The sequence below is a fragment of the Hypomesus nipponensis genome, chromosome 10 (genome assembly GCF_054491055.1).
Source record: "Hypomesus nipponensis isolate SF chromosome 10, ASM5449105v1, whole genome shotgun sequence".
NCBI classification, from domain to species: Eukaryota; Metazoa; Chordata; class Actinopteri; order Osmeriformes; family Osmeridae; genus Hypomesus; species Hypomesus nipponensis.
In genome coordinates, this window is record NC_140370.1 from 16,631,585 (window position 1) to 16,653,567 (window position 21,983).

The window sequence follows — 21,983 nt, forward strand, 5'->3', positions numbered from 1 at the left end:
GGGGTACATTTCTCTTTGGTGTTGACGCTGTCGGGATGAAATGATGAAAGGATAATCTAAAATCACGGGTTTCCCCGCAAGGTTACCCTCTCTTTGGCGGAATATATGGATTGGTCTTCATCTCCGGAACAGACCTGGACCGAGAGTGATAGGTAGGCTAAAGGTTTCGTTCTTTTGGGATTGACGAATTGCGGTGAACAGTGATTTCGTTTAAAATGTCTGCAGCTGATTTTAATAGAAGGTGATCATTTGTGAAAGGCGGTGGGCTCGGTGCATTAGATGAAGGTCTTGCTGAATGTGCACGAGTGTGTACTATTTACGGTACCTCTCCATCACGGACTAGAAGAAGCGCGTTCCCTATCAAAGGCCTCATGCACAGCATCTGATCTGCTTGGTGACACCGATTTTCTTATTTTAACGTTCCCTATAAAAGATGCTTAATCGGTTCAACGGCGGTATGCAGGGGGTATTGTCACGTGTGCGCCACAGGCATCTGTGTGGACAGTCATCATACAGCTAGTGTTTTAATTAAACCTAGTTAAGAAAGGAAGGACCGCTGAAGGCGACAGGTCAGGAAAACGTTCGTCATTATCATCGGTCAAGACATGACATTGATAACATACCCGCAGATAACCGATATACTGTAAAAGCACAGTGACAGAGCGGGGCCCTGTGTGTCGCGCGAGCGCTTGAACTGCCTTATGGGTGCCAAAGTGACACATTTGGAAAGTTGCCTGTGATCTGAACTGAGCTTTGAAGAAGCAGTGCCCACTAAGTAGGCCTGCTGTTTCCTCAGTAAAGTAGGGCAGTCTCACCCCGCTAGTTATAACTTTGGCTCTATGGTCTTGACGGTGTGTGAGAGAGCCAGCGGTGGAAACGCGGTGCACGAAAACAAGCGCGTGCAGAAGTTGGAAGTGAGATTGGTATTGTTGGGGTTGTTGTTGTGTGTGTGTGTGTGTATCTTGAAGTATAGTGTTGGTGCCTGTGTGTGTGATTTTAATAATGTATGATCAGCAGAGGTTATTTGTAGAGTGGATGTCACAGGGAGTTGACAAAAACAACAATTTAATTGAACTCACCCCCAACCCCCTCCCCCCTACATTCCCACCTCCCTTCCATCCTTCTCCTGTTCACGCTGCTCCTCCTCCAGACTGCTACCCCACTTATGCACCTCAAACCCCCCCTGCTACCCGCCCCCCATCCCCCCTCTATAGAGGTACTGAAAGCCTGATGCACTGCTGGGTTAGCCTGCGTGTGGTGGGGGTGGATCTCCAACCCCCCTTCTTCGAAAGTGAAAAGGTTTAAAGACATCCTGCTGTTAACCCTGCGAGATCACTACCTCGCGAGAATCCGTCTTGCCAATCTTATCGGTTTGTGGCCAGCCTCTGGCACAGTGCTGTGTGTGTGGACGTGAGCGACTGTGTGCATGTGTGTGTGTGTGTGTGTTTACATGTGTCTGTTTGTGTTTTCCTGACCTTTGTGTGTCCTCTCTCTCAGTCTCGGGGATGGTGCTGCTGGAGAGAAGCCCCCCTCCAGGACTACGGGTCACATGACGGGTAACCTGCCAATTAAAAACATTTTACGTCTCTTGAAAGTTTAGAAAAAAATCAAAAACTTTTTTTGTGTCATGTTGTGTTTAAAAAAGGTTTTGGAAAAAAGTTTTTAAGAAATGTAGAAAAATATGTTCTCCCCAAAAAGTCTTGGAAAAAAAAACTTGGGGATTGGAGGGAATTGTCCTTTGAAAGATTTTTTTTTTTAAGGGGGAAAAAAATATCCCAAAAAGTTTTAAAAGGTTGAATAAAAGATTTCCCCCAAAAAGGTTGGAAAGGTTGAAAAAAAACATTCCCAATTTTTTGGGGAAAGATTCCAAAGCTCTTTAGTTTCCTGTAAATTAGATGGATATCAGTTTAAACACGTGGTTTGTGTTCCAGATTCAGGCAGTGATGAAACAGACAGTTCTCCCTCTCTCCAGCTCCACACTCTGAAGGAGTTCGAACAGGTGAGCGGAACCTCAGAACGTACCCTCCCTCCCTCCCTCCCTCCCTCCCTCCCTCCCTCCCTCCCTCCCTCCCTCCCTCCCTCCCTCCCTCCCTCCCTCCCTCCCTCCCTCCCTCCCTCCCTCCCTCCCTCCCTCCCTCCCTCCCTCCCTCCCTCCCTCCCTCCCTCCCTCCCTCCCTCCCTCCCTCCCTCCCTCCCTCCCTCCCTCCCTCCCTCCCTCCTCCTCCTATCCTCCTTCCTATCTTCCTATCTCCTTCCTATCCATGCATTGGAATCTATTTGCAAATACTAACTGATCTTGGTCTGCCCTGTTGCATTTCCAATGGGAGAGTTCATACCGGGAAATAGCTTTGTCCTGTGGTCAGGTCATGAATTGCACCACAGTAGGTATAATTCCATCCAGTGGAGTGAGGAGATGGTAGAATGTTGTTTATTGTGAATGTAGAATGCTACTGCCTCCTTTAGAATCCTTCGTTCTATTTTCTACGTTCCGTTCTGTTTGTATGTGGAATGTGGAATGCAGCACCTGCTCTGAGGAAGGCAGAGGGAGGCTGGGGGGGCAGATTCTATCGGATGTATTACGCACCCCTCTCTCTCTCTCTCTCTCTCTCTCTCTCTCTCTCTCTCTCTCTCTCTCTCTCTCTCTCTCTCTCTTTCTCTCTCTCTCTCTCTCTCTCTCTCTCTTCTCTTCATCTGATTTTAGTTGTGATTCAACTCTACCTCTGTTCCTCTGATTCCTCTGTTTCGGTCCCTCCAGACTCTGTAAAGAGCTCTGTGGTTCAAACATTCCACATGTGAAGAGCTGAATGATAGCAGCCATGCAGGGGGGCATGCGGGGGCTCTGTGTAGGATGGTATAAATGGAAGTGTTACTAGCTACTCACGCAAGTCTGTGTGTGTTCTCTAAACTAGCCCCACTTTAATGGATGTCACAGACCCTCACCTGTAGTGGAAGTCTCCCTAAACACTCACCAGACACACACACACACACACACACATCCACCAATGGGCCACGCACCCACACGCCAGCACCTCTAACTCAGTTCCTGTGATCAAAGACTCTGGACGTGTTTATGGATGTTCTGTGTGTTTGTTTGTTTTAATGTGTGTGTGCGTGTGTGTGTGTGAGAGAGAGTGTGTGTGTGTGTGTGTGTGAGTGTGTGTTTAGAGTTTCTATATACCACACACAGTGCAGTGGTGTCATTATCTTATCTGACATGGTGGGGCGCCCTGAACCCCTGACTCATTGGATAACAGTTCAGGCCCCTCAGCTCTGAACCACAGTGACCACAGTAGAAGCTCTTTCTCACCCTGCCCCCCCCCCCCCCCCCGCCCCCCTCATACTCCAGCTTGCTGAGATTCCAGTCATGTCTTCCAGGGTAGTTTAAGCCCTTGCGCCACCACCTCCCCCCTTCTCCCCCCTCGCTCTCCTCCTCTCCCCTCTGGACTATCCCCCTGTCCTCTCCCCTCCCCCTCCTCCCCCCTCCTCCCCCCTCTATAATACCCACCAGTCTTCCCCTGCCCAGACCAGACCCCACCATGGAGCAGAAATGGACACATCTCTGAGCTCTGTGGCCGCAGAGTAGCCCTCTGCAAAGCCAGCGGCCTGTCCGTGTGTGTGTGTGTGATAGTCTTAGTGTGTGTGTGTGTGTGATACAGTGTTGGTGTGTGTGTGAGACAGAGCGTGTCTCTACATTCACTATGGCCTTCTAGAGTTCTATTTTTTATTTATTTTTGCTTCTGTAGATTTTTGTTTTTGCTTTTTGTTGGTTATTTAGTTGCCTTTGCTTTTGTGACTTTTTGCGTCACAAGACAGAGGATATGATGTCGTCTCACAGGAGAACATAACATGTCTAACGGTTACCGTACACTGACACACGGGCGCATCTTAACGGGTCCCCTACCGGAAGCCGTCCTCTGTCCCGGCGCGGCCAGACAGCCGTTCTAGAGAGCTATTAGCAGACGAGCGGGACATGGCTAACTGCTACCGTACTCTGTCTCAGCACCTGAACGACCTGAAGAAGGAGAACTTCAGCCTGAAGCTGCGCATCTACTTCCTGGAGGAGAGGATCCAGGGGAAGTACGTGGAGAGCAGCGATGACGTCTACCGCACGGTCAGTACTGCCTTTACCCTGCCTCAGTCTACCGCACGCTCAGTACTGCCTTTACCCTGCCTCAGTCTCCCGCACGGTCAGTACTGCCTTTACCCTGCCTCAGTCTCCCGCACGCTCAGTACTGCCTCTACCCTGCCTCCGTCTACCGCACGGTCAGTACTGCCTTTACCCTGCCCCAGTCTACCGCACGCTCAGTACTGCCTCTACCCTGCCTCCGTATCACCCACTCAGAGGCTGTTCATGTTAAAGCTTGTGGACTGTGCTGAGACACACACACACACACACACAACTGTGATTTATAGATCCATTTACTTTCTTGATTGAAGCATTGACTGGTTGGAGAGTACAGTTAATGGAGTGAGGCAGGGCAGGTGTCTAGATAAAAGAGGCAGGGCAGGTATCTAGATATAAGAGGAGATGACTCACCTGCGGTCTCAGGTCTCTCCTCTCTATGCAGACCAGTAAACTTCCTGAGGGATTGTCAGTGCTGCTGGTCTGGTCCAGGCTGGAGAACGTGATGCTGCTGTCAGATGTGTGTGTGTGGGCCGGGCAGCTGTATAGAGAATCATTTCAGTTTGTTGGACTCATAGCTTACTGTGTGTGCATGTGTGTGTTCTGGGTGCGTGTTGTTAGCATGTTCAGAGTCTTCAGAGTGTATGTATTCAAGGTGTGTATTCAAGGTGTATAGAGAGTCAGATGGCTGAGCGGTTAGGGAATCGGGCTTGTAATCAGAAGTTTGCCGGTTCAATTCCTGGCCGTGCCAAATGACGTTTGCCCAAGTGTCCTTGAGCAAGGCACTTCACCCTTCTTGCCTCGGGGGGGAATGTCCCTGTACTTACTGTAAGTCGCTCTGGATAAGAGTGTCTGCTAAATATGTAAATGTAAATGTGTGTGTGTTCTGAGTCCCGCTAAGGGTGTGTGTGTTCAGAGAGTGTAATCTAATCTTCTCTGGTAACAGTCAGGTTTCAGAGAAATCTGTCACCATTGTTGTTGGGATGTCTGGCAATTACAGATTGTCTTTACCTCTCACACACAGGTGTGTGTGTGTGTGTGTGTGTGTGTGTCTGTGTGTGTGTGTGTGTGTGTGTAAGGTGACCCTGTTGACCAGCTGTCTGTCTGTGTGATGTATGTAAATCCTGTCCCAAGTGGAACCTCATTGGTCCAAACCTCCAGAAGATCCACAGCAAAGTGGCTAAGTAAGAGGCCCTTGTTGTGTGTTTGTGTAACTACTCATTCATAGGGGGGAAGGATAATGCTAGGACTCTGAAGTATTGTTTGTTCAGATAGACACTTACACACACACACACACACACGTACACACACAGACACGTACACACACACACGTACACACACACACATGGACATATTTCCATGATGATATTATGGGTATTAAGCAGCGCTGCTTAACTGTACTGTTCTACGAGGTTAGACCATCATCAGGCTGTCATTCAGCGTCCAATAGGGTGAGGCAGGGATGTCAGAGTACGGCTCCTCAGCGTGTGGTTGGTTCAGAATAATGTGGAACAATCTTATTGGCCATCAAACATCCAATCCTGACGATCTCTATTATAGACAGAAATATATATTGTCAGGGTGTTATTATCAGAAGACAATAAGTAAGTCATATGGCTCAGATGGGAGTCAGAAGGCTGAGCGGTGAGGGAGTTGGGCTGGTAATCAAAAGGTTGCCGGATCGATTCCCCGCCGTGCCAAATGACGTTGTGTCCTTGGGCAAGGCACTTCACCCTACTTGCCTCGGGGGGAATGTCCCTTTACTTACTTTAAGTCGCTCTGGATAAGAGCGTCTGCTAAATGACTAAATTTAATCTAAATCTAAGTAAAATAGGATGTATTGCCGTGTGATTGTAAGTGCTCGAGCCCTTCAGTATGTCCTGGGACTCGGCCTGCTGGTCTCTGCTGAGTGAGTGAGAACACTTCTATTCATGTCCTGGAAGAGAGAGCTCTTCTTCTGTCTTCTTCTGTCTTCTTCTGTCTTCTTCTGTCTTCTTCTGTCTTCTTCTGCGCTTCTTCATTTATTCATCATCTTTGTCCCTCTAAGCTCTCCTGCGCTTCCCTGAACGCTTGTCGTGAAAGCACGCTCCTGCTCTCGTTAGTCTGGGCGGTGTGTGTGTGTGTGTGTGTGTGTACAGTGTGCCAGACAAATGTGTATGTTGATGCATAGTTTGTTTTCTGCACGCTACAGTGTGTGTGTGTGTATAGGTATGTATATGAGTGTGTGTTCATGTCAGTCATCTGCAGAGTATGTATGCATGTTTGTAAGTGAATAGTTGTGACCCTTCCCAGACCAATCACAGCCCCCCGCCCCCCTTCAGGTTATAAGGGGAACTGTTGCTGTGGGCCGAGGGGGGCGGGGGGGAGGGGGCAAAATAGCAGGTGCACTGTGATGGAGGGGGCTATATTTAGATCTGTTTGGCTGAAGAGAAAAACAGCCCTGTTACTGCCAAGCACGTTGTCACGTCAGCCTGGACCACAGTAGCTGCTAAGAGGAAATATGAAACTTTAAATAGAGTCTGTGACTGCACTGAAGCAGTGACTTTGTTAATATTTAAAATGACTTGATGATGTGGCTGTGCTGTTCCATGGGGCGTGCAGGGTCATGACTGATATCGTGCAGAGTAACCATGACCCCTAGATCACTGTTCTCCTCTCTTCTCCTCTCTTCTCTCCTAATTTTCCTCTTCTCTTCTCCTCTCTTCTCTCCTGACTCCTTTCCTCTCTCCTTCCTCTCTCTTCTCTCCTGACTCCTTTCCTCTCTCCTTCCTCTCTTCTCTCCTGACTCCTTTCCTCTCTCCTTCGCCTCTCTTCTCTCCTGACTCCTTTCCTCTCTCCTTCTCCTCTCTTCTCTCCTGACTCCTTTCCTCTCTCCTTCTCCTCTCTTCTCTCCTGACTCCTTTCCTCTCTCCTTCTCCTCTCTTCTCTCCTGACTCCTTTCCTCTCTCCTTCTCCTCTCTTCTCTCCTGACTCCTTTCCTCTCTCCTTCCTCTCTCTTCTCCCCCTTCTCTGCTCTGCTCTTCGAGGGTCTTGGGACTGTTTTTCAAAGTGACTCCTAGAATGAATGTTGGAAATGATCTCCATAGACCTGTATAAACAGATATGGTCCCATAGCTGGTAAAGTACTGTCTATGAAGATATACCTTCCTGTACAGCTAGGTACAGTATAGTGTTCCTCCCTGTGCAGCAGAGTGTGTAGGAGGCTGGGCTGGCTAGGGGATGTTATTCACACCGTGTTGATGTGATGCCAGGGTGTGTGTGACTGTGAGCAGCACACGTGTCCTACATGGAGTGTGTGTGTGTGTGTGGCAGAGAGACAGAACGTTGTGTTAAACCATGTAAGTGTGTTCTCTCTGGGTGAGAGTCGCACGTGTATTGGGTGGGGAGAATGCTCTATGTGGAAGTGAGTGTGTGTCTGTCAGTGTGTGTGTGTGTGTGTGTTCTGTACTGGATGTGTGAGATTTCTAAGAGTGTGTGTGTGTGTGTTTCTGAAACTGTGTGTGTATTTCTACGGGTGTGTGTTTTATGGATGCACGTGTAGCAAGTGAATGTGTGAGGGCTGAGGGTGTGAGGAAAGATAATGACCCTGGCTCTCCTTTCTGGTGTGCATGCATGCCTGCACGTTTGTCTGTGTGTGTGTGTGTGTGTGTGTGTGTGTGTGTGTGTGTGTGTGTGTGTGTGTGTGTGTGTGTGTGTGTGTGTGTGAGAATGTGTATCTCTGTGTCTGTGTGCTTGAGTGAATGTGTGTGTGTGTCCAGTAGGTAAACAAACTGTTGTGTTTGATGGACCCATGGACTCATGGGGCTAATGGTCATAGCCGTATGGTACTCATACAGAACATTTGACATGATGTCAAGGATGATGATGGTGGAAATGATGAAGCTAGTGGTGGGGATGATGAAGCTAGTGGTGGGGATGATGAAGCTAGTGGTGGGGATGATGAAGCTAGTGGTGGGGATGATGAAGCTAGTGGTGGGGATGATGAAGCTAGTGGTGGGGATGATGAAGCTAGTGGTGGGGATGATGAAGCTAGTGGTGGGGATGATGAAGCTAGTGGTGGGGATGATGAAGCTAGTGGTGGGGATGATGAAGCTAGTGGTGGGGATGATGAAGCTAGTGGTGGGGATGATGAAGCTAGTGGTGGGGATGATGAAGCTAGTGGTGGGGATGATGAAGCTAGTGGTGGGGATGATGAAGCTAGTGGTGGGGATGATGAAGCTAGTGGTGGGGATGATGAAGCTAGTGGTGGGGATGATGAAGCTAGTGGTGGGGATGATGAAGCTAGTGGTGGGGATGATGAAGCTAGTGGTGGGGATGATGAAGCTAGTGGTGGGGATGATGAAGCTAGTGGTGGGGATGATGAAGCTAGTGGTGGGGATGATGAAGCTAGTGGTGGGGATGATGAAGCTAGTGGTGGGGATGATGAAGGTGTGTAATCCCTGTGTTCATGTGGTTGTTTCTCTTACAGAACATCGTGCTCAAGGTGGAGGTGGAGAGCCTGAAACAGGAACTAGCAGAGAAACAACAGCTGCTGGACAAAGCTCTGTGAGTACCTCCCATCCAATCAGATCCAGTTCTCTACCTCCCTTCCAATCAGATCCAGTTCTCTACCTCCCTTCCAATCAGATCCAGTTCTCTACCTCCCTTCCAATCAGATCCAGTTATCTACCTCCCTTCCAATCAGATCCAGTTCTCTACCTCCCTTCCAATCAGATCCAGTTATCTACCTCCCTTCCAATCAGATCCAGTTCTCTACCTCCCTTCCAATCAGATCCAGTTCTCTACCTCCCTTCCAATCAGATCCAGTTCTCTACCTCCCTTCCAATCAGATCCAGTTCTCTACCTCCCTTCCAATCAGATCCAGTTCTCTACCTCCCTTCCAATCAGATCCAGTTCTCTACCTCCCTTCCAATCAGATCCAGTTCTCTACCTCCCTTCCAATCAGATCCAGTTCTCTACCTCCCATCCAATCAGATCCAGTTCTCTACCTCCCTTCCAATCAGATCCAGTTCTCTACCTCCCATCCAATCAGATCCAGTTCTCTACCTCCCTTCCAATCAGATCCAGTTCTCTACCTCCCTTCCAATCAGATCCAGTTCTCTACCTCCCTTCCAATCAGATCCAGTTCTCTACCTCCCTTCCAATCAGATCCAGTTCTCTACCTCCCTTCCAATCAGATCCAGTTCTCTACCTCCCTTCCAATCAGATCCAGTTCTCTACCTCCCTTCCAATCAGATCCAGTTCTCTACCTCCCTTCCAATCAGATCCAGTTCTCTACCTCCCTTCCAATCAGATCCAGTTCTCTACCTCCCTTCCAATCAGATCCAGTTCTCTACCTCCCTTCCAATCAGATCCAGTTCTCTACCTCCCTTCCAATCAGATCCAGTTCTCTACCTCCCTTCCAATCAGATCCAGTTGTGACGAGCACACTCAGCCAGGCAGGTTAACACCCTGATGGAGGGATAGAGATCAGTCTGAGGGTCTGAGTCCTGGATCACCAGCCTGTCACTGCTTAAGACCCCATCGAGGTTGTCGATGTTGGATGGTGTGTTTGTGTGGGTGTGTGCCTGTGTGTGTGTGACCAGACCATGGGACAGTGATCCCCCCTGAAGTGGTGGTCTCTGAGTACACAGCTAATACCTATCTGCCACAGCTCCTATTTCACACACAGCAGCTGGTGGTGTGAGAGAGGACAAACACACACACCCAAACACACACACACACACACACTCCTGGGCCCTGTCCTGAAGGGTGTGTTCCCTGGACAGAGAGGAGGCAACACAGCAGATATCCAGCAGATATCCAGCTGTCCCTCTTAGACTGGGAGATACAGTAGTGATCCAGTTCACCAGGTTCCACAAGCCTGGAACTGGTAACTGATACCTGGAACTGGTATCATGCTTATACAGTACTATGTGTGTGTGTGTGTGTGTGAGACACACACCTCCTTCTCTCCACCCCCCCTTCCATCATCCCTCTATCACTCCATCCTTCTCTCCTTCTCTTCACCCTCCCCCTCCCTCCCTTCCACTCCTCCCTCCATCTCTCTGTCCTTCCACCCCTAGGGGTCTCTCTCTCCCAAACTTCAACCAGTAACGAGAGATGGAGAACAAACTTCAGTAGCAAACAGTAAAGACAGACAGACAGACAGACAGTGAGAGAGACAGATAGCCGACAGTAGCAGTAGTCTGGTTCAAAATAATCCCAGTCATCTGAGCCTGTGTCTGCGATAAGAGGAGATATATATACTGTATGTTTAAGTGCGGGAGAGGAGGACTATAACAGATGAGTGCAGACAGGATGGCGTGTGCCATTCTGGGAGCAGCAGGAGGAATTCTGGGATTGCGTCAGTGATGGAGTCAGTGAGCAGATGCTAAAACAGAAACATAGAGTTAGAAAGAGAGAGAGACATACAGATGAAGAGAAAGAGAGAGAGACACAGAGAGAGAGAGAGAGAGAGAGAGAGAGGGAGAGAGAGAGAGGGAGAGAGAGAGAGAGAGAGAGAGAGAGAGAGAGAGAGAGAGAGAGAGAGAGAGAGAGAGAGAGAGAGAGAGAGAGAGAGAGAGAGAGAGAGAGAGAGAGAGCAGGAAGGACATGCTCATCCTGTTAACTGGGGCACTGGTCCCATAAAGTTATCAAGCTGAGTTAGTTTAAGTTACCTCACTGTTGGATCCTACAGGTACTAATCTGGTTCCATGGCCATGAGTGAGGCCCATCAGGGATCTCCAGGGGTGAGGCCCAGGGGTGAGGTCCAGGGGTGAGGTCCAGGGGTGAGGCCCAGGGGTGAGGCCCAGGGGTGAGGCCAAGGGGTGAGGCCCAGGGGTGAGGCCCAGGGGTGAGGCCCAGGGGTGAGGCCCAGGGGTGAGGCAGGGGTCTCATCGTGGTGTTGCTATTACCGGGGAGGTGTTGGGTATCCTGTGTGGTGCTTCCGACGCAGTGACGTTGTGACATCATATCCTGTCTTAGTCATGACCTGAACACAACCCCAGCAGTTATAAACGTGCCATCTCTCTCCCTCCCACTCGTCCTCTCTCTCTCTTTTTTCTCTCGCTCCCTCTTTCATAGTTAGATAGTTAGATAGATTTTGGTAAGGTTGCCATTGACTACAGCTCTCCTAACAACGATGCCTGCTTTTCTCCTCGTCTGATAGGACGACAGCGGAGAGCTTGACCAATCACAATGAGACGACGCTGCAAAAGAGGTGTGAGGAGCGACAGCAGGAGATCGACCACATGCTGCTGGAGGTACACACACACACTCACACACACACACACTCACTCACACACACACACACACACACTCACACACACACACACCCATACTCCACCACCATGCTCGGCGTGAGAGACAGCTCACTGGAGTGTGTGTTTGTGTGTTGGTTCTCCAGGAGGCCCAGCTAGGCCGGAGTGAGGCTGGGAGGAGAGGCCCCCTGGCTGGGTCCCGGTCCCAGACCTCCCTGCTCTCTCTGGAGGTCAGCATGGAAGACACAGCCCCCGGCCTCCTGCCCCGCACACACACCGACCCAGACAGGTACACACACACACATTAGGGGTTTGACCTATACTTATTTCCTGTTCCTTTCCGATTCTCCAGACAGCTTGTGACAGCAATGTTCTTACCCTTGGTCCTCTTTCCTTCTCTCTTCCTGTGTGTGTGTGTGTGTGTGTGTGGTGTGTGTGTGTGTGTGTGTGTGGTGTGTGGTGTGTGTGGTGTGTGGTGTGTGTGTGTGGTGTGTGGTGTGTGTGTGTGGTGTGTGGTGTGTGGTGTGTGGTGTGTGTGTGTGGTGTGTGGTGTGTGGTGTGTGGTGTGTGGTGTGTGGTGTGTGGTGTGTGTGTGTGGAGTGTGTGGTGTGTGTGTGGTGTGTGGTGTGTGTGGTGTGTGTGTGTGGTGTGTGGTGTGTGTGTGTGGTGTGTGGTGTGTGGTGTGTGTGTGTGTGTGGTGTGTGGTGTGTGTGGTGTGTGTGTGTGTGTGTGTGGTGTGTGTGTGTGCAGGGTGATTGCAGAGCTGACAAGCGCGCTGCGCTCCAAGGAGAGCCAGATCTCAGAGCTAAGTGGGGAGAGGACTGCCCTCACCCAGAGGGTGGAGCAGCTGGAGGGCCAGGTGGAGGAGATCTCTTCCTCCCTGCTGCAGAAGGAGAGGGATGCAGAGGTGAGGCCGGGAGAGGGAGGGAGGAGAGAGGGAGGGAGGGGTGAGGCCTGGAGAGGGAGGGTGAGAAAGGGAGGGAGGGGTGAAGCCTGGAGAGGGAGACCTGGAGTGGGGAGAGAGGGGTGAGTGCTAAAGAGGCTCTAACCCTCTCTTCACTCATCCTTATCTCTAACCCTGGTTCCTCTCATCCTTCTCTCTAACCCTGGTCCCTCTCATCCTTCTCTCTAACCCTGGTCCCTCTCATCCTTCTCTCTAACCCTGGTTCCTCTCATCCTTCTCTCTAACCCTGGTCCCTCTCATCCATCTCTACCCAGTTCTACCAGGAGGAGCTGAGCAGGGAGAGACTGCGCATCGAGCAGGAGATGCAGGTGAGGAACTGCATGAGAGGCACACACTCCTTTTGATATATGAAATCTTGCCATAGATCCATGATTTCCTGCTGTACTTTCACATGCAGTATTTGTATGTCTCTTTGATTAAGAGCTTATGCTTGATGAATGAACTTTCAACTGGCTCTTGGGTGGAGTAGAAGGGCTGAAGTGATGTTTGAATGAGAGCTGGTCACATTCGATTGTATGTTAATGAAAGCCTGCCCCCTGCTGGAGAAGGGAGGTACATCACTCCCACACAAATGGGGCACAGTTTTATTAAGCTCTGTGAAGTCCTAGCGTGAGTTAGCATGGGTTAGCACGGTTTAGCATGGGTTAGTATGAAGGTGGGTTAGCGAGAGTATGGGGCCAGCTCTGTGCTGATCAACTGGCTCCATTACTGGTGTAATCTGGTATTACTTTACTGTAAGGGGCAGGGCCAGGCTATTGTAGTTGATACTAAACAAATGATGTGGTTGTGTATTTATGTGATGTGACTGGTACGAGGTCCAACTCTGGGACTCTAGAGGTGTATTTATATAACCTGACCGGTATATTCTGCTGTTCTCTGACGCTGACCGTGTAGTGGGCCAGTCTTATGTCACAGATGAACCGGAAGGTTCAGTGTGAATGTGCCCCTCCCACTCTCTTCTTTCTGGTTCAACTTTCCAGTTTTAAGTGTATTTCCATTTGCATCCAGTGCAGGTCCATGGGACTTCTGTGGTCTTTGTTTCTTAGCGGCCTTTTAAAACCTCTAATAAACTATTTAGTCGTTTAATAAACGCTGAACTGGACACCCATCCCCCCCAACTCTCTATGGGATCTCCTGGATACAAAACAAGTTAAATCATGTAATTACATAGTATGTTAACATGGAGTCAATAGTTGCTGACATTCTAGAGAGCACATGACTTCTCCTTGCTCAGAGAGCTGGTAGTGTTTGGTTAATGAATACCCTGGTTGGTTTGAGAGATCAATGCTCCTGGTCTCATCTTAGACCCCAGGGTTACAGATTTCACAACGCAAACAAAAATTGGAGACACCGAATTTCTGGAGATTCTCGGAGTGTTGTGTTGCTCGACAGTTGTTGCTGTAACTTGGACCATTTTCCAGAACATGAAGTGTTTTCCAACATGAAACTTCACTGCCAGGAAGCTTAAACTATCCACAAATATTTACCTTAAAATGCTGTAACTTTGAATATTTAACTATAACAGAATGCCAAAGTTGTCTCTTCTCTCAAACTGTTTTCCCCAGATTTTCGAATGAACTGACATTATGCACTATCTTGATTTTCTAACCTTATCGACATGCGAATGTTGGCCAGATATTGACCTATTTACCGACTATTTATCTCTATTTAGCTGCAGAAACTAAATCCTAAATGTCGTATCGTATATTTGACTGAGGACTTCCCTTGCACGTATAGAGGGACATGCAGAGCAGCTGCAGATCAGAGAAGAGAGGCGATACGAGTTGCTCATGTTCTCAGAATCAGCTTCCTTTCTCCTGGCATCTCTTGGCTGGTGTGTGTGTGTGTGTGTGCATGTATGTGTGTGTGTGTGTGTGTTTTACCTTGTAAATCAGCTGGACTGCTCTGCTCCCCACACTCAGATTTCACCTGTAGCGAGTGTGTGTGTGTGTCCACATGTGTGTGTGTGTGTGTGTCCACACGTGTGTGTGTGTGTCCACACGTGTGTGTGTGTGTGTCCACATGTGTGTGTGTGTGTGTGTCCACACGTGTGTGTGTGTGTCCACATGTGTGTGTGTGTGTGTGTGTGTCCACACGTGTGTGTGTGTGTGTGTGTCCACACGTGTGTGTGTGTGTGTCCACACGTGTGTGTGTGTGTGTGTATTTCTCCCTGCTGTCCCTCCAGAGCACCTGGGAAACTGCTATAACAGAGCCGAGTTTCAGTTTGACTCAAACTGCTATAACAGAGCCGAGTTTCAGTTTGACTCAAACTGCTATAACAGAGCCGAGTTTCAGTTTGACTCAAACTGCTATAACAGAGCCGAGTTTCAGTTTGACTCAAACTGCTATAACAGAGCCGAGTTTCAGTTTGACTCAAACTGCTCAATACCTGCGCACCCGGCAAAGCTGGATTGAGAAATTACATACACTTGTGTGTTGGTGTGTGTTGTATGAGTGAGTGTGTGCGTGTGTGTGTGTGAGAGGGGACACTGTGTGTGTCTGCAGTCGACAGAAAATGACTCATATTGAGGCTTCGTTCCCTGATCTAGCTGAGTATCCCACACACAGAGGGGTGTGTTGACATCAACATTCAGCGGAGATGTGTGTGTGCGGGCCTGTGTTTGTGTGTGTGTGCATGCAGGCCAGTGTGTGTGTGTGCGTGTCGTGTCATATTTCAGCAGGTGGGGGAGGTCAGAGTGACCCTCTGCTGAGAGACTGACACACACATATCAGGTGCCCTGTTTCTCAGACATGCACTCTAATTGGCTCCCCAGACTCCTCAGCCAATGAGATCAACTGTAATACCAGCTGTACCCAAGAGAGGGAGAGACAGGGAGAGAGAACTTATTGATGATTAGAACATTAAAGTCTTGTTCCTTGGAACGTTATGTCTTGTTAAAAATCTTACATTGTCTATTTTAAGTATTTTTGATAGTACAATATAATGTCTGAGGCGTTAGTGGTTGTGAGGGGAATCTGCAGGGAGACCTGAGGTCACCCCACGAGAGCATGATCATCTGTCTTCTCCTGTGCGGGGCTCCACACAGGTGCCTGGTCGTCCCGGAGACCACGGCTGAGCGCCGTGCACTCTGGGACATGTAGTTCCAAACATTTGTCACATCCTGGAATGTTCTGAAAGTAAGCCATTCTGAGAGTGTTATGATTGTTTTTGTTCACTAGACAGCGCTTGTGGTTGTGTTTTTGCATTCCTGTTGTGGGTGGAGCTCTCTCCCAATCACTTTCTGTCTCTCTCTCGGTCTCTCTATTTGGACACAAACACACAAGGAAAATATGTGATGTCAGTTATGTTGTCATGGTTGACCTAGTCCTCTCCAAGGTCCCCCATGAATGGTGATTTATGGTTGAAATATCCCCCCTCACACGGCGCAAGGACACTTGCAGATTACCCAACATGCATTGCTGGTGCCGCTCGAGTGAGTGACTCATGAGGCCAGTTGTTTGGTGTGATTTATGGGATGTCTCCATGGTGGCCGACACAAACCAATCAAAACTGTAAATCCTGTTTATCTTCGCATGCAGCCAATCGTAAAGACTCTTTCTCCCCACGGCTTTATCAGATATCAGCCAATGACTGGGCTTCTTTCACAGTCATGCATCTTTGTGAGCAGGAGCGCCCTATCTAGTGTATTTGGCTCCAGTAAGGCTAAGTGGTTGTCTTGGTTACCAGTTTTATGCCCCCCCCCCCATATTCTCCTGTCTTTCCTGCCGTCCTCCTCCCCTCCCCCTTCAGCATGTGGGGTCATTGTGTGGAGTGCAGACCCTCAGATGGACGGCTCTCTGGGGTAATCTCTGGAGTGCAGACACCCTGGTGAAAGCACCCTGAGTGATATACAGCACAGCCCCACAAAGACACAACACTCAACAGTCTGCTAGTCACACCAATTACATGTTAACAGAATGGAGGATCAATAGAACAGAATAGGAAAGAACAGCTGTGAATATGGTAAAGAGAATACAACAGAATGCTAAAAAAGGCACTGTAGTAGAGTATTATCCCATCAGTGTTTGAGGGAATGAGATGTGTTCAGTCTGGTTGTGATCCTGCTCTGGTTCTGCACCACGTTGGCTGTTTAAACACGAACCCTGACCCTGTTCTGCTGTTGCTAAGTGGCTACTTCCACGCATGAAGCAAATTTGATCACATTTGAAGGTTTTTTTCTGACAAGTTGAAAACAGTTGGTATATTTTGCGTCTGTGAAAAGATGTTATCAAGCTTTGTGTAGTTCTGTATGTATGCACTACCCTGAATCCTGAATTGAGCGATAATGGAATGTGGTACATCTGGGTTCCATCTAGAACTCTGTCTGACTGAATGTTCTAGAACGTTACAAGGTCAAATGTGATTTCAGGGTGTATTAATAGCTGTATGATCAACACACTTAAGCTTGGCATGAAATGCATTTGAATGAGCTTCAGAAATACAAGGAAAGGTTAAACAGGATCTGTCGGTACACTGGAATGAGTCCAAGTCAACCCTCGGGCTCTTCGTGTTTGCATGTGTGTGTGAGAGAGTGTGTGTTTGCACGTGAGAGAGAGTGTACAATTTAAGAAAGCCGAACAATTACCAGAACATTGTTTGAAGAGGCAAATTATTTTTGTTGATTTTCCGGGACCCCCCTCCCACAATATTCAAATCTGGTCAAAATGTCCCCCCCCAATATATTGATATAAAAATCTAAATGTGCTACGCTACGACAGGCAACCACGCACGCTGTCCGAAATCATCATAAAAAAATGAATTCGTCCCCCCCAATGTCGACTCCATGGCTACGGCCTTGGTGTGGAATACGTACTATCTTTTATAATGTTATATTCGAGAATTTGCGTTCATGATTGACTATAGTAGGACGGAAAATGACACAAACCGTCTCATATATTTTGTTTGTAAAATACATGTTAGATATTCAGTGTAGTAACGGTACCGCGAGGTGAATGTGGGCCTGACCTAGTGATAATAGGTTATCTAATTTACAGAGCGTCACTAACGCGTTACTACGCTATTACGGTAGTGACATTTCACCTGTTCAATGAAGCGGACAGTGGACGGGGCTATGAGAATACACTCATCCCGGGGGATCCCGCAGAACGTGAAGCTACATTTAAATCTTAATCTATGACAACGTTTACGATTAATTATGAATGAGTGCAGTTTATTTTGAAGTCGTGTTCTGTTGGGTTGTCCGCGTGCGTCTCGGAGCAGCTTCGCCGTGTTGAAGCGTGGATGCCGTGATATTTTCTGACCCCTATTTCACGGAAGTGGTGCGCTCCGCCCGTGGGTGCAGGTCCAGCCAGTCTACGGAGATGGCACATCGTTATCTGGCTAAGCGCAGTGGGACGGTCGCGCTCTGGCTCCAATATTAGACCGTTTATCGGTAACTGAATGACGGATATTGGAGAACGTTATTACGAGTGTAAAGTTGCCGTGTTAGTCTGTGGATCACCGGTATTGTCGGTGTCCGTATATGGGACCACCGGTCACGAGCAACCTGACAGCGCAAGCCTCCGATGACAACCGATGATGCAGAGGAACGTGCGCTTCGCGTGTTTGGGAATGAAAGAAGCGAATTAAGCAAGGACAACGGGGAGAAAACAGTCCAGTGACGTCGCTGTCCCTTCACTGCTTGATTTCTATCGATTAACAAATTCAAGGCGATTTGAACTGGTCCGGTGGACAGACCATAATGATCATTCACCTCACGTCCAGCCTCGCGGCGTGAAGAGGAGCAGGGTTCCGCATGTTTCTGAGAGAACGAAGCTAGATTGACGAATCATTTGACTTTTTTGTAGCTTTTCTCTCTACCTTGCCATCAGTTTTCTCAGTCTCAAGTTCCGCCACAGTCTAAAGCTATTTTTTATCCATTATTAATTAATTTATCAAGCCTGAGGGCGAGCGTTGAGACCACATGGTGTCTTGTTTGTTTGGGTCAGTATTGAATCTGTCATCCAGAAGGACATGTGAGGGCGAAAAACACGGATGTGACGTGTCACTGGTCATACTGGTTACACCTGGACTGGTCCAATAGCCAAAGCTGTTCTCACTTGATGGGGATCTGGGTTCATTTTGACTAAGTATTGGAGAGTAATTGAATTCTAAATAATTCCAGATTATTTCAAGGGGAGAATCTTAGAGAGAGAGGGGAGAATGGTGTTAAGGCATTCCTGAGGTGGAAATAGAAGCCCTGTAGAACATAGTAAACCGAAAGGACTAGAACCACATACCGCCCACCAACCCCACCACCATCATCACCACAGCAACCGCGGAATGTTAGACGTGAGGATGAAGGAGGTGTGTCGTATCTGCGCCCGCGAGCTCTGCGGCAACCAGCGCCGCTGGATCTTCCACCCGGCGTCCAAGCTCAACCTGCAGGTGCTGCTGTCTCACGCGCTGGGCCGCGAGCTGACCCGCGACGGCCGCGGGGAGTTCGCCTGCTCCAAGTGCGCCTTCATGCTGGACCGCATGTACCGCTTCGACACGGTGATCGCCCGCGTGGAGGCGCTGTCCCTGGAGCGCCTGCACCGCCTGCTCCAGGAGAAACACCGGCTCCGCCACTGCATCGGCGGACTGTTCCGGAAGACTAACGGGGAGGAGGGGGGGGCGGGGGGCGCGGACGGGGTGGTGGACATGTCAGGTTTGACCCACGCCAAGTACTGCGCCCTGCTGCAGGATGACCTGGTGTACTCGCTGTACGAGTCCTGGGCGGAGGAGGGGCTGGAGGTCGGAGGTCACCACCCTCAGTGTCCGGCGGGGTCGGAGATCACGGCGGGGTCGCAGCCCTGCGGGGCGGGGGGCGCCCCCCGGAGGTGCCGCGGCTGCTCGGCGTGGCGCGTGGCGGACGCCGACTACGAGGCGGTCTGCAAGGTGCCCAGGAAGCTGGCCAGGAGCATTTCCTGCGGCCCGTCCACACGCTACTCCAGCGTGATTGGTGGGAGCGTGATGGGGAGGGGGAAGGAGGAGGCCTCTGAGGAGCCCGCGTCCTCCCTCACGTTGGTCCCCGGCTCCAAGCCCCCCTCGCGGGCCTCGGACAGCGAGCGCACCCTGGTGGGCAGGGCCAGCTCCAGCCCCTCCATGGAGTCCCTGGAGGCGGCCGGAGAGCTTGCCCACACGCCTGCCTCCAGGGACGGACACGCGGGGGCAGGGTTCCACCTGGAGGTCCAGGAGGACCAGGCCTCGGACTGCCTCTCGGAGGAGCCCCTGGGGGGCCCCACGAGGCCCGGGTCGAGGCCCGGATGGAGGCCCGGGTCGGCCTCCCGCCTCTCCCTGACGCTCTGCTTGGCCCACAGCTGTGCTGTCTACCGGCCAGTCCTCAGCCCCAAGGGGAGCAGGCTCCCAGTGCTGCACCGCCACAGCCCCAGCAACGGAGCTCTCCGGCTGGGCTTCCCTGAGCCGGAGCTGGGGGTGGCATACGGAGGTCTGGAGGGGGAAGGGGAGATCCACGGTGCTGTGGCCGATTTAGAGGCCCCCCTGATCAGGCTGGAGCGGGGTCTGGAGGGGGGTCTGGACCAGGCGGACATGGAGGAGCTGTGGGATGATGTGTATGCAGAGTGCCCCCCGCCACCCCCCCACCAGGTAGAACAGACTAGGGGGTGGAACGTCACCAGAGAGTTTAACGTTCCAGGACACTGGAGCTTTTAACCTTCTAGAACATTCAGATAGAAGAGTTTTACTAGCGTCAAGGTTCCAAAACATTCAGAAAGGCTGTTACCGGAACTTCTAACCTTCTAGAACGTTCAGATAGTTCTCACAGATGGTTCTATCCGTGATGAGAGGAAGGAAAACAGGGATTAGAGTAGAGCTGTGCTCTTCACATCTAACTTAGTGGAGACCACAGGAGAGATGGAAGGGAGCTCTCTAGTCAGCTCACAGCTCTGCTGGCCTTGGTTTAATTACTCCCTCCCATATTTTGGATGATTAGTTGGATAATCCATCTGTCAATCACTCAAATCCCACCTCCACACTAGGGGTTTGCGATAAAGAGCAAAATGTGTGTGTGCTGCTCTTTAATGTTCCTCTGTGTGTGTGTGTGTGTGTGTGTGTGCTCATTGTCTGTGTCTGGAAGCACATCACATGACCAGTCAGTTGTGTGTAAGCTGGGAGAAACGGCATGACCTCAAAACGTGTGTGTGTGTAAGTGTGTGTGTGAGTGTGTTAAATCGCCAGTCAGCCATGACACAGAGAGAGTTGAGCAGCGATGCAGTTTTAGCCTCTCATGCGATGTGTGACAGCACAACGTTATTCTGTCATTTCACAACTCTCAGTGAATCAGCCCAGCCTGGAGGCCTGCTGGAATGTGCTGACACATCAGTCATCTGCACGGTCAGGTTTCTCTGCCTTGTAGTTTCATCAGAATGTAGACGAACACGCTGATCTCATGGTTAACTCACAGCTTCCTTGTGAGTACAGAGGCACAGGGAGTGTGTGTGTGTGTGGTTCAGCAGGAGCAGCTCCCAGGCCCTATAGACTACAGATCAGTGTATCTGGGTTATGAGTGGAGATGCCATGAGTCCACTGTCTCCTAGTCTGCCCTACATTCCCCCTCAACCTGGAGGCTGCGGCCAATCAGAACACCTCACCCTGGAGCCAATCAGGCCACCCTCTGCCCCAGCCCTGGGCCTGGTTGGCTGCTGTCTATGACTCAAATAGAAGACCTCGGTCACTCATTCTACGTAAACCAGAGATAATGACTATATGACTCTAGTCTACATTTAGTCATTTAGCAGACGCTCTTATCCAGTCTACTGTGTAGACCTCTGTAGAACTGGGTAACTGGGGTTAAGGTACATCAAGCTCACCCCAAGTATTTGACCCCAAGTAGTTTTGTTTTGTCGGATAGTATTTAATCAGAGCAGGTACAAGTCTGCCAGTGGGTGTGTTTGGTTCGGCTCACAGGGGAAGCCTTCACTGTATGCATCTCATCTTTTTAGATGAGTGCGTGTGTGAGAGTGAGTGTGTGCGTATTTGAGAGACAGTGTTGTTTTTGTAGAGTGTCGTCCCCAGGCGTGCTGCATGTGAGAGCCCATGTGCTGCTGCTGATGGGGTTATGTAAAGATGGTAGCTCCACCAAGCACTCAGGACACTCACACACACACACAGCCTTGTGCTTTGGAGACTTCACTTCAGGGCTTTTAGAAGAGAACACACATAGATCATAAATATGAGCAGAGTGGCGGAACAAAGCTGTTCCTGCTTCTTAACCCTGGTGAACACACATAGACACACACATAGAAACACACACATAGACACACACACATAGACACACACACACATACCCACACATATACACGCATACAGTCCTGCAGTTTTCTGTTGTTTGAAAATATAGATATTTCACATATTCAGCACACATACGATTGTTGCTGACATACCACTAAATCCCTATCTTTGTGTGTGTCTCTCTCTCTCTCTCTGTGTGTCTCTCTGTGTGTGTCTCTCTCTCTCTGTGTGTGTGTGTGTGTGCAGACCCTGATCGAGGAGCAGCAGAACCAGCTGGACCAGTATGAGTGTGCTGCGGGTCAGTGTGTGTGTGAGCTGCAGAAGGCCCAGCAGCAGGTCCAGTCTCTCCAGAACAAGATTCACGAGAGCGAGGCCAACAACACGGTACACACACACACCCCTTCTACACGCACACACACACAC

General features: G+C 49.8%; 1 protein-coding gene across 5 annotated transcripts in view; it reads left to right on the forward strand.

The window, feature by feature from the left end:
* Positions 1-3,537: 3,537 nt before the first annotated feature.
* Positions 3,538-21,983, forward strand: part of LOC146272013 (myomegalin) — a 43,314-nt gene continuing 24,868 nt past the window's right edge. For 2 of the 5 annotated variants that reach the window (XM_084706634.1, XM_084706633.1), the window contains exons 1-2: positions 18,511-19,916; positions 21,807-21,944. In XM_084706634.1, coding sequence (XP_084562760.1) covers positions 18,612-19,916; positions 21,807-21,944 — 1,443 coding nt within the window. In that variant the 5' untranslated portion in view covers positions 18,511-18,611. Of the gene's footprint in view, positions 4,112-8,591; positions 8,669-11,273; positions 11,368-11,510; positions 11,654-12,114; positions 12,272-12,582; positions 12,637-18,510; positions 19,917-21,806; positions 21,945-21,983 lie in introns of those variants that run through there. The other 3 variants (XM_084706636.1, XM_084706632.1, XM_084706635.1) reach the window with 3 other exon arrangements.